The sequence below is a fragment of the Seriola aureovittata genome, chromosome 2 (genome assembly GCF_021018895.1).
Source record: "Seriola aureovittata isolate HTS-2021-v1 ecotype China chromosome 2, ASM2101889v1, whole genome shotgun sequence".
NCBI classification, from domain to species: Eukaryota; Metazoa; Chordata; class Actinopteri; order Carangiformes; family Carangidae; genus Seriola; species Seriola aureovittata.
Genome location: NC_079365.1, coordinates 16,807,280 through 16,820,025, shown reverse-complemented (window position 1 = coordinate 16,820,025; position 12,746 = coordinate 16,807,280). Strand labels below are relative to the sequence as shown.

Sequence of the window (12,746 nt, the reverse complement as noted above, 5' to 3'; positions counted from 1 at the left end):
TTGCATGGGATTGTGCTGGTGTACCTAATAAAATAGCCAGTGCAAATATTCACCCAGCTTTCTATGATCATGGTAACAATACAAAAAAAAGGTAATATGAAACCATTTAAAATAAAATAAACAAACTGTTTTACTGAAGATTTTATTTATTAATTCTATTTGTGCTTTTTATAACTTAATCGCACATAAACTGCATCCCAAACACCCTCCAAAAACTGACAGTGTAAGCAGTGCTGTCCCTCATAGTGACAGAATGGATGGGAGAGGATACAGTTAAAGAAAAAAAAAAAAAAAAAAAAGGCACAGCCATCCCCTGGAGTTGTCTTGAAATGCTCCTGCCACTCACTTCTACAGAAAAGGGCCACTAGCCATGCCACAAAGTAAAGTTTGAGTACACACACAAGTTACTCATCAACCCAACATTTCTCACTAGTAGTGGCCCTTTCTCAGTGCAGGTTGGGGTGGGGGGGTTACGGTGGACAAGACAGAGGAATGCTACCAGCTCGTGGTGACTTCGTCTCTCACAGTTTTCAGTTTAACTGCGGGATAATATCACCTTCCCCATACCAAGTTAAAGAAACCATACCTATATACAGGGAGAATAAGATTCTTTCCCAAGGTCTGTACAATTAGGCCTATACATTTACTGCACAGAATCTAATAGAAAAAAAATTCACTCAGCTGCAAAAACATCTCCATCATTTGCCTCTTCAAAAGCAGTGACTTCAAGGTTGAAGACAAAGCATGGGATGGTTAGACTTTCCAGTTCTGTGCACTGTCTTTCAAATTAAAGTTCACATTTTTCTGGTAACGAGGAGGTGGAGATGGGCAGAAAAAAAGAAAAGAAAATCTTGCTATCCAGCAGTGTTTATTTTCTTATGGCCGGAACTCCAGCTCATCTACACTTATGACCTTGGCCGGCATGGATGGGAGTGGCTGTTCTAGCACGTCTGATCCAAACCACTTGGCTAGGCCTAAAGGGGGGCTGCCGCCGTGTTGCTGGGAGCCATTTGTCCGGTGGGGGCCTTGGCTCTGTGACTGAGGGCCTGTTACACTTGGATGTACTACAAGATAAGACAAAAACAGGAAGAAAAATCTTTTAATGCCAAGTTCTTATCCATTTAAAAATCAACCCAATTCTGCTCCTACAGTAATATAGGTTAGTAGCACAAATACCATACTATGCAAGATACAACTTGTTTTATGTATGAGGACTGTATAGTTGTGCAAGTATTACACTGAGCAGTAATATTTGACATTGCTTCCACTTACTTGGTCTCTGTTGCTGAAGTTGCTGCTGCATAACTGCTAACTGCATCTGAGTATTGGCTCTGGGAGGTAGAAGTGGATGCGCTGTCGCACTTAGAGGGTACAGCGGTTGTCCAAGCAGGGCAGGAGGCAAGCCTTGAAGTTGTGCAAGGTCAACATGTGGCGGAAATATACCTGTGAATACAAGTCAAGACTTCCCTTAGCTCTGAGGGTCAGAGTAGTTCAATAACAAAAAAGCCTCAACAGTAAAAAAATAAGTTTTATAAAATATAAGCATGGGAAAAAACAAAAACAAAAACAACACACACACACACACACACACACACTCGAGCATATACTAACCAGCTTGCACAAGAGCAGGTCCGAGCTGCTGTGGCTGGATACCCTGTGCCAGCATTCGCTGAACCACATTAGGGTGGAGCTGGGGAGGAGGACGCACCATAGGTACATGAGATAGCAGCGGTACCGGGTATATGGGACGAGGAAAAGATGAGGATGGTCCTGGAGGTACCATGGTGGGTGTATGGCGTCCACCGGAGCCAGGCCTGAGACGCTCCTGATCTTTGCTTGGCAAGGTCTGTGAGCTGGCCTTTACCCCACCAGACTGGGCAGCATTCCCATCCAGCGCTTCCAGGTATAGATTTGGGGAACTGCTTTCTGTAATCACATAACCCAAATCTCAATGTTAGTGTTGTAGTACTTTAACCCAAGTTCAAATCAAGAAGTTGAGGACAATGGTCCATACTCAGTATGACTACAATACCACAGCTAGCGTTTATGTAAAGTGCCTCAAGTGAATAATGCAGCCAGGAGTTCCTTTTATTACACCGGTACCATGTTGTGGAACAGCCTTCTGCTACAGATCCAGCTTTTAAATATGAGAGGGGCTTATTAAAAAAAAAAAAAAAAAGAAGTCAGGTTAGGACATTTTTTTTTATGCAATAGAGTAACAGCTTTATAATGATAGCTGCAATAACACTGTCACGTTAGCTGTCCTTGTTTTTAGATGCAAGTTTTATTTTTGAATTGAGTTTTGGTTTTTATGATTGTATTGCTTAAATTTGATGTTAAATGCAGTGTACTTCTTTATGTTTCCTTGTTCTTTAACATTTTGGCACTATGTTAGAAATAAATATTCAATTTAACATGTTATCTCTTGGATTTTTTGTTTGAGGATAAATGAATGCTCTATACCATCTTGAGAATGTGCTGCTCCCTCCTCCTTGGTTTCTGAACGACTCGATGGTTCATCTCTGCTTTTCTCTTTTGTAGCGTACATTTTGCGGATCACAGATGTGGGTGTAAATGAAGGGGACAACTGTAGTAGGTTAAAAAAATAAAAATAAATAAATTATATATTATTAATAGTAGCAATACCAAGATGTATAGAATTTACACACAAAAGTTTAAAGATTAGTTGGGTCTTTACAGGACTCTGGAAAATAATGACATTTGGAAGAGTAAGGTTTATAATCACCATGCTGGTGACAGCATTTCCTGGAGAGTTTCTCCCAGCAGGCTGAGGACCTGGACCAGGGGAGCGATTAACACGCTGTGGTCTGTTGATCACAAGCACATCAGCATCATAATAACTAGCAAACACTAACAATACATCTTTGCTTGGGTGTATATATTCAGTGGACTAATGTATGCCAGTATCAAAATATTAACAGTGATTGAAGTGGGATTCTTTTAAAATAAGAAAAAAAAAGGTCAGAGAAAAACTAACATTTAACACACCAAGCCACAACTGCAATCATTTCAGTTGCTAAAATTAACTAGCAAGACATGAAGTCCAACAAAAATGTGTTCTTCAGAGAATAAAAAAAGGTAGCCAATTTGCTAAGTAGGCATTAAAAATCACATTTAATTCAGTCATTTAATGACAAATACTGTGCAGTATCTGAATATGCTTTTTTTTTAAATTTTTTTTTTTATAAACTAACCGATTTCGAAAAGACTTATCCTGTGGTGGCTTGTTGTAGTTTGACTGGAATGAGTGGTGGGCATGTAGAGCGAGGTCCTGTTGGAACGCCAGCGCTTCTAGGTCTGCCTGATTCACTGGCATTGAGAGGGCCCTCATCTGGACAAACATAATACATACAGCTGAAGAGATCTCCAAATGACATCTAGGGAGATACTTTTATGGGACTTCTCTGCTCCACTAAAAACTGATTATGTCAGCAGGGTGAAAACTGTAACATGCATTACAACCTGGAAATTTTCTAGCTTATATGGAGCACTACTCATGCATTCATATTATAAAATAAGGTTCTTCAAATAGAATTTTGTATTCATTAAACATACAAAGTATAAGTCAACCATTCAAAAAATAAAGTTTAGTTTTATTAGGTGTGAAGTCTACCTTCAGTAATCAACAATGAAGCCATTATTTCAAGTTAAGTGTGTCCAGACATTGAAGTTACCTGTTGCTGTGCAGCAGATCCAGGGCTGATGGACCGGTGTACTTCAGCAAACTGTTCTGGCAGTATGGGCTGAGGACCAACAGGAAAACCTTGGATAGGAGAGGGGGGGGGGGACGGACACTATTAAATGATCCAGCTCGTCTATTCAACACCATCTTCTCAAAACAAAAAACAGAGGCTCAAGTAAAGATGTTGATGCTGCTTAAATTTCAACAGAATCACTATTGCACTCCTAGCTGTGCTGTGATCATATGCATTTCCATTGCACCCTCACAGCAGGAGATAAACTCATTTAACATGTGTGGTGATGCAGAAAGCAAGAGGAAAAAAGTTTTTTTTTTTTTTTTTAAATTAAATAAATGCCTCACCATGTTAAGCTTTTGCTATTGTAGCCCATCTGACATAGCCTCAGATTTGTTTCACTCCTGTTGCCTCAGTTTTTTCTAGTTTGACATTCCATCAGAGCTGTAATAAAGTTTGGACTGCATTGTCTAACAGTGAAAAACTATTCCTCATCATCATTAAATGTTCTTGGATGGATTTGGATTTTGAAAACTTCTAATGAAATCTGTAGGTAAAGTTATGATTAAAAAGAATTTCCAATTCCATGGTGTGGTTCACAAGTCTTTTTCAAGGCTTCAACTTGTCTCTTTTGTAATCAACCTACCTGATGAAGGTTGCAACCGACTGTTGAAGTAGTCAGGAGAGGGTGCCCTCTGTGGAAAGAGAGGGGGTGAAGGGCCCTTGTGTAGTAGGGCATGAAGAGGGGCAGATGTAGTTGGGCCCTCAGTGTTGCCCAACAGATTGCCAAGTAGAGTAGGGGAGCCACTACGAGCAGGACCACCTAAGAGCTCCTACAATACAAACATTTTATATGAAATCCCATTCACTTTAATGTTACTGGTCTGAGTTAGATTCAATGCAGAACTGCCAGTCATAAAATGTGGGATAGAATATTTTTCCCTGATAAAGATGACTCAGGCAATTTGCCAACTTGGGAACTAGCAACCATCCTCATCAGCTCTAATAAAGCAACACTCCTGGATACAGAACACACAAGGTTACAGTGTTCTTAATCATAATGTAGCATATAAAAACCCCCTGATTTACAGCCAAAGACAGACATGATTTGATTAAGCTTGCACCTCAAACAAAATCTGAACCAGAATAAAATTTAACAAGCACATATACTGTTTTATTTTTTCAGCAAGCCAGCATCTAGTTTGTCTGACAGCAATAACGGTAAATTATAGTTTCAAATTTTATTTTTCTGTGCAGAACCTCAATTTAATGTGCTTTGCAACTTGTAGCAGCATTGAAGGTTTAGTTGCCTCAGCAGAGGGACATAAAATCCTTTACATAGCCTGTGTCACAACTCAAAACCATGTTCTGTGGTTTCCTGAGAAGAAAACCATGAACATGAACCATCATGTTTCTGTATGTTAAGATTCCAAATGGACATTTCATATGGAGGCTACACGTTAAAGCTGATGAAAGGGCACTGCGTTAGAGTTTTGGACTTGATCTGAAACTGACATGAGGAAAACCTATCCAAACCCAACATGCATAAATATTACAAGGGGCATGGGGACAGTCAGTCCAGGCTGGAAATGAAGCTTAGGACCTGAATCAAAATGTTCTTATTGAAAAAGACTAATGGAAGGAACATTGGCAGCAGCCTGATTGTGCCACAGATTAATGAGCAGCTACTGTTGAAAAGATCAACTATAGATGTCATTTTTCTCCTGCAGTTCAGTTTACACTCTCCATCTGTTGCACCACCAGAGATATGAAGTACAAAAACACAAACCTGGAATATGTTTTTCTGCTGCTGAGCTGGCACTTGAGCTTCAGACATTGTCACCACAGCTGGGTCTGAAGGTTGCTGCATTGTACAGAGACAAATAATTTGTGGCAGGTGCAATGCAACCAAAAACAACAGTTTGCTCATAAAAACCCATCCCAGTAAGAATTTCGCAGTGTAGATCGTGTGGTAAGCGTTGAAATGCATCAAAACAGCAACTGAATAAAAACTGGCTTTTAAATGGTACCACCACATGTAAAAGTTTGGGCATGTAACAGACTTTCCTTTAACTTGGTAACTGCAAGCCCACTGAGATAGATTTTTACAAGTGAGTCAATCAAAGTGTCCCTCATGCAAGTCAGTTATGCTTTTGGGTTAATGCACTTTTCCTTGATGAACATCCATCTAACGACACAGTCGAGATGGTTCTCACCTCAGCACAAACCAGAACAATAATTCAGAAACGGACTTGCATAAAAAAAATGACACTTGCAGCATTCAAACATTAAAAAAAAAAACAACCTCCAAAACAGTTGAGAAGCAAATTTATGCCCATCGCTTTTTAGTCCTTTGGAATATTTTTTATTTTTTTTTTTTTTTTTTTAAAAGAAAAAAAAAAAAAATCTAATCTTAACACTAAAAAGCTTGCATGTAATGTTAAGACATCACAAGGACAGATGTGTTTCAAAAGTTACCTGTTCCAGTTTAACATGCACAATGCTGTTAATTATCCAGTGTAAGCCTTGGGCTATTAAATAAAAAACAATACATGTAGAAAAATACTTACATTGTTTGTGTTGGTTTTGGGGTGAGGTGGCAGAGTTCCACTTGCCTTCATGCTGCTGACCAGTTTATTAAAGGCCGACATGTCTGTGTCACGCGAGCGTGGACGGGCACTCGGGCCACCCGTTAAAGCCTCCTCTAAATGCTCGGCCATGAAGGGCGTGCCATTACCTCTCTGTGGAGTTGGCACCTTTCGCACTTGTCCAGAGTCCAGCTTCATCCCTTTCATCTCTCCCTCCACCTCCTCCAGCGAGAGCACCACTCCAGAATTAGCTGGGCACAGATAAATACATTAAAAACTATCAGGAGAACTGATAAAACTGAGTTTTGAGGAGATTTAAAATAACAAACTGACACTGCTTGTTACTGCATATTACCAGTAAAATCTGTTATGTTAAAACGCAACTGTGCAATGCTTTAATGAGCTGAAACTTACTGCTTTCCCGTAGCCGAGCTTTGTTGACTGACAGGGTGGAGAGAAGGGGCTTCAGGTCTATTTTGGCTTTGTGCAGTAGCTCCAGGATGTCCACCTTCTCCTTGCACTCCGATGATTGAATAGGTGTGAAGTATGGGACAGGGCCTTGACCAGGAGATGTACAGCATGGATCAAGCCCTTCAAAAAGGGCGAAAGATAATTGAAGGTTTAGGACATTGAATATGTTTTGGCAGCATTAACATTACAAATCTAGTATTCAATGAACTAGCAGTCACATAGCATTTAGGGTGACACAGTAAAGCAGCAGGATGGGGTTGACAAACTTATTTTATTAATGCCTTACATAATAACAATGTAAAACAAGAGGGAGAAATCCAGGGGCTTCTTGCATGACCCAGATTTACCAAATTATCTTGATAACTTTAAAACCCAAGACCCCCTTAAAACACAAAGCTGATTCATTAAACTTGTTTTTAAAGAACAGGCCCCTGATATTGAGTTTCTTTCAACAAAGAGCACTGTGGCCTGGTTTTAAGCTATATTGTTACATGAAACACCTTCAGGCAAACAGTGGGAAAGCCAAGACAATCAAATCATTTACCTGCTAGCTTTTCCAGCTCCTCGTGAGGAGTGGACCTCAGACTGCTGGATCGGCTACCTGAAGGGCTCAGGTTACTGGAGAACCACTGACTGAAGCGGCTAGCCGATACAGGGCCCTCCCCCAACACGTCCTCTATCATCTGTAAGACAGACACAGATGCCTGTGAGAGAGTGGAAAACAAAAAAATCGGCAGGCAGAAGGTAGAAGGTTGCAAGAACAAAGATGACACTTACGTTTAGAGTGCTTTCCATCGATTTAGCACAAAATGTGCTAGAAGACTGAGAACAGTGTCAATGAATGCACTGCTTTTTGGCATTGTGTTGATTTAGCACCACAATCTCATTTAGCTTGTCGACTGGTTCTGTAAGTTGTCCAATTGGTAACAAGTCTAATGCAGCTATAATGATGGGCATAAATTTGGATTGTGGATACATTTTTTATGTCTCCTTAACCCCGTGTAAGAGCCCACTGACAAATTAATTTAGAAAGTGCACCATTCAGTGGTAATACCCACCACCTCAGATCAAGTTCAGTGAGATCAAGCCAGTGCAGTAGAGGTAATATCGTACTGCAAGTATTCTGCAGAAATAATTTTTGGATTCAAAAACATAAAAACTTACTGAGCTTGGACACGAACAGACTATGTAATTTGTCAGGTCAAAACTGTAGCACCAGTGTCAATCTGGCCTTCAAGAGGTTCTTAATGACTGTATAAATTGAGATACATTTGAAAACCTCTACTGTTGAGCTTACACTGTTCAGTGTACAGAATAAAAGAGGGAGAGAAATAAAATAGTCACATTGATCAGGTTTTAGGAGTTTTAAATGACATCCCATTTGTGATGTTCATGCCTTGAAACACCAAAAATCACACAGTGCACCCCAGTACTTACAGAAGCCAGTCCTGGCATCGTCTTCTCCAGATTGAAGAATTCATTGAAGTCAAAGTCTCCAGCTGACTGCTCCGGTAGAACATCAGGGTGAGGAACCTCCTGATCGGCTGTCGACTGCAAACCCGCATCTTGCTCTTCCGCTTGTCCACCATTACATTCCACCACTGCAAATGATAAATGTGACATTAAAGATAAAAATCTTTAATATCCCTAATATGATAGCCATCACACTAAGCTAGTTAACCAAATAATACCATTCACTTCACCAGTTAAAAACAACTAATGTAAGAAAAAAAGAAGGTCAAAATGTATTATGTTGCTGTAATTCAGAAGAACAGTTTCACAGAAAGACATGCCTTCTTTCACAGACTCTGTCCGCTTCCTTGACCGCTTGGACCTGCGTTTATCATCTTCCAGGATTTTGTCGTCAAATCCAATGAGTTCAATTGTCTCAGACTGGCTTGTGGGACCCCCAGAGAACCACTCTGGCTCCTCCTCTGCATACGAGTCATTCCTTCTCCTCTCACTAAACACACGTTTGTCACCAAAATCTCTCTGCAAATGATGAAAAAAAAAAAACAAAAAAACATAAGTCTACTGTGTTTGTAAAATGGAAGAAAATACATGCTGCTCAAAATCATACTAAATCGATGGCACCAGAATCGATGTCAACTCTGGAGAAACCACATTTAGTCAAGGGGGGCACATATTTTTGTGAAAAACAATGCTATATGCATCTGCTATTTTGCACATCTTTCTTAGCAATCTTACTTAGCATTGTAAAGAAACGGTAACAGCAATGCACTGAATGCCTCATTGTGTGGACACTAAGGGAAATACATTATGGATGGACTGAAAACAGTGAACACCAACCCTGAATCTTTTATCTTTAAAGTCTCTCTCACGTTCCCTCTCTTTCTCCGCACGGGCTTCTCTCTCAAATGCTCGGGCAGCAATTATGCGTCCACTGCCGATTCTGCGTGCTCCCCCCAGACGGAGACTTTCATTCTCCTTATTTTCTAGGGGGCTGACTGGGCGACGGGCGTGGAGTGCAGGTGCAGCATTGCCTTGACATCCACCTCCAAAGCTGCGTCGCTGTGGGCTCAGTATGACATCCAGATCATCCTCCTTTAAACGCTCACGAGGATCTGGATGTAATGCAACAAACAGCTTGGTTTTAGATGTTTAGAGTACACAATCTACATCAACATTCACATTACACCAAGTCATCAATCCAGTGCAGGCCTCTTCTGGTTTGAAGATTTTGTAAATATCAAATACATTTCACTTGTACTACATGTATACCTTCTTATCCCTCTGTCTAACAAAAAAATGTTACAACATTTGCTTGAGCATAATCGATAGCCACTGCATATTCAGTGGAGCATTATTGCATTACATTTACAGAAAACTGCTATTTTTTTTTTTTTTTTTAAATAAATACTATAAGTGAGGGATAATGCTCTATACATGTGCCGTTTTTCACAGCTCAGCGTTTTGCCATTAATTACTTAGACTGTGGCAGCCTGCCCCTTCTGGCTTTGGTCTATATAAATAATCATTTACCTGGGATTCTTCGTTTCAGAGGAACTCTGTCGTCCACATAGTCCTTTTTAAAACCTTCCACTGGAGAGCTACGCTCTGAAGTGGGATACAGTGAGGCGTGCCACTTCTCAGGGTCCCAGACACCATCACTGTATCAAAACACCATTTGAAAACCACAATTTAAAAAAAAGAAAAGAAAAGGATATACTCACCTGTCTACTGACAAGACAAATAATTCACTAAAATTATTCCAAAAATAAACAGAGTATACATGTCTAATGTTAGATTTTCTTTCATGCTGGTATCTGTCAGTCATAAGCATTAGAAAGTCCAATTACGGTAGACTAACTACATTTCATAAAAGTCAACTGCAACCATAGATTTCAACCATTACTTCTTGGCCCTGTGAGCCAGGAAACACACAGAAGACTGAAAGAAAAAAAAAAAATATATATATATATATAAATATAAATATAAATATATATATATCAGACTTCCATCTTAACACAAGCATGATTGGTATTTCAAACAGCTTGCCTTGGAAGGTTGATAAAGAAGGTTGAAAGAATCAGGTGGCATTCATTCACATTTCAAATCTTTGTGAAAACCATATAAAATGTATTTAAATAATAAAAGCCCTAGACGCATGCAAGGATGGATCCTGGGGAAAAGTCTGTCTTGATTATAATGTCAACAAATGGAGACTAAATATTCTGAAATACAAATCTGCCTTGAACATGTAGACACAAAATTGCAAGTCCAAGCCCAACTTGCACTCAATCCAACAGTGACTAGAATTCATAGAATCAAATTTTGATCTGCAGACCAGCCATTTGTTTTACATACTCAAAGAAGAAATCACTTACATCAGAACCCATTTATTACCAGCCACATGCAGCAACTTATGTGTTCAAAAAGAAATTAATATTGTTTGCTCTGAGACTTGGCTGAATGTAAATGATTAAAAGCAGAGTTTGAGAATATTTAGGCAACTGGATGATAGGCATTTTCTCAAATTTAATCCTAGTTTGTGAATATCTGGTGTGTTTGATAGTTTTGGTAGCCTACCTGCTGTATTTCAGAATCTGATCCATTCAAAGTCACTGTTAAAAGCATTTTATCCCACACACTTCACAAACCTCCAGCAGCACAAAATTAGATTAAGCTTTACTTAATGCAGACTTTGATCTCTATGTTGAGATGTGGTTTGAACTTCAGAGGCATGTGAGGACATGGTGCTTTGATCTGTATACATTGAATACCGCGCTTGTTTTTCAAGACCACCTCCTACAAAATATTACCATATCCTAAAATTCAAATCAGAAATTCATATATTTATATATAACTTTATATTAAAATCAGAGCTTTTTACCTTCATTGCTCAAAGTTAACAGTAATTTCACCAATTCTGTCTTCCAAAATGGTCTTATTCTGCTAATGGAAGCCACTAATGTTGTAGACTTATAGTAAATGCTTATGCTTTTTCATTGTCATGCTCTCAGTTCAAGCATTAGTAAACACTTACCTATGACTAGATCAAATGTTTAATTAAGCAGATTAGAGTCATTATTAGTGGATACTGACATCCTAGGACATTCATTCTTACCTGTCATATTTCTCAGAGAGACATTCTGGCCTTTCATTGGAGATTGGCAGTTCTTTTATTTCCAGAAGCTCTTCCTATACAATAACAATATCAAAATGGTTCATTAGTGTTAGGGAACACCTCTATGCAGCCTGTATAGTTGTCGATTGTATAGTTGATGTTTTTCCATCACCTTAGTGTATCTGTAAGGAGATGGAGCTGCAGGCTGTTGCTTAACTTGATCGACAGCAGCATCACCAGTCTTCGGCTCAACACAAGCATCGTTCTCCATGATTGACTACAGACACGGAACAAACAGCTTCTATCCCAATAATGTCTCTGCTCCTGTTGGAAACAAAGGTTTGTGCGTTAATTATCCATGACAGTTGCTGCTTCATTGACTTCATTTGAATTTGGCCTGACAACAGAGCGTTAAGTTAACTGACTGCTTCAGCTGATGTTCATCAAATGATCAATAGGAACAGATTTTAAAGTTGAACCAACACAGCATCATTCAAGTTTAGATGAAAAAACAAAACATTAGAAAAGCGACCCACCCTCAAACATGAACACGCAGCACAACGAAAACAATTAACTTTACCGTAAATCGGGTAAACTTACATTGGGACAGTTTTAGCTTACGGTGCTAGCCTATTAGCAAGTTAATTGACAACAGCCAGAGACGCAGACATGAGACGTGACACGTCAATTACAATAAATTACTTGGCGTTTGCGGTAATTGACAAGTTGTCTGTAGCTTCAAGACTGAACGACACTATTTTGAAAACAAATAAGTCTCCAACCAGTACAAAACATTAACGACACTTTACCTGTCTTTGTTCAAATGAATCAACTCTTCACTGAGTTTCAGGAGAACATACGACAACAGTTAGCCAGGGTTAGCTGGGCTAGCGTCCCACATATAGTTAACTCGACACCTCGTTTGTTGTACAACATTTGCACTAAGGACTGTCTGGGTAGTACATTTATAAAAATTACTCACTCGGTTTGAACGCTGTGTGGAAGACTGGCAGCTTACGGCCGAACAGCGTCCGCTCACGATAGTTAGCTAGCTAGCTAACCTAGAGCCTTTAGCTAGCTAGCTAACTAGCTGGGGAATGGGGATAATGCCCACCCAGCGAGTACCAAATGTAAAGCCGGCTGAGTTGTTTCAGAGATTTCAGCAATTATACACTGTACTGGGGCAACTTAACACAATAAAACAGGTCCAAATAAGAAATTAATTCACACAGCGACTGTGTAATCTGAAATAATTGCCTGCTCTTTCTCTGTTTTCTAAGTCGTAGCACCAATTTTCCTCAGATCGCCGCTTTAAGAAGGTCCTTGGAAAGATTACATTGTGCCCACTGCGCCTTTGTAGAATTTTTAATAGTCTGGCGTGCG

General features: G+C 39.5%; 1 protein-coding gene across 5 annotated transcripts; it reads right to left on the bottom strand.

Annotated features, from left to right (window-relative positions):
• Nucleotides 1-126: 126 nt before the first annotated feature.
• Nucleotides 127-12,701, bottom strand: eif4enif1 (eukaryotic translation initiation factor 4E nuclear import factor 1). 5 transcript variants are annotated; one of them, XM_056387809.1, is made up of 19 exons: nucleotides 12,346-12,701; nucleotides 11,536-11,687; nucleotides 11,364-11,437; nucleotides 9,779-9,906; nucleotides 9,086-9,360; nucleotides 8,569-8,767; nucleotides 8,213-8,376; nucleotides 7,320-7,479; nucleotides 6,719-6,895; nucleotides 6,332-6,555; nucleotides 5,506-5,580; nucleotides 4,363-4,549; nucleotides 3,696-3,784; nucleotides 3,216-3,352; nucleotides 2,747-2,828; nucleotides 2,464-2,587; nucleotides 1,612-1,926; nucleotides 1,273-1,443; nucleotides 127-1,064 (listed from the first exon to the last, which is right to left on the bottom strand). In XM_056387809.1, the coding sequence occupies exons 2-19, from the start codon at nucleotides 11,632-11,634 to the stop codon at nucleotides 877-879; spliced, it is 2,868 nt and encodes a 955-aa protein (XP_056243784.1). In that variant the 5' UTR covers nucleotides 11,635-11,687; nucleotides 12,346-12,701; the 3' UTR covers nucleotides 127-876. The 5 variants fall into 5 exon arrangements, with proteins under 5 accessions (XP_056243784.1, XP_056243775.1, XP_056243761.1 ...); XM_056387800.1 differs by having other exon boundaries at nucleotides 6,287-6,555; nucleotides 6,719-6,862; XM_056387786.1 differs by having other exon boundaries at nucleotides 6,287-6,555; nucleotides 12,346-12,700.
• Nucleotides 12,702-12,746: the final 45 nt, after the last annotated feature.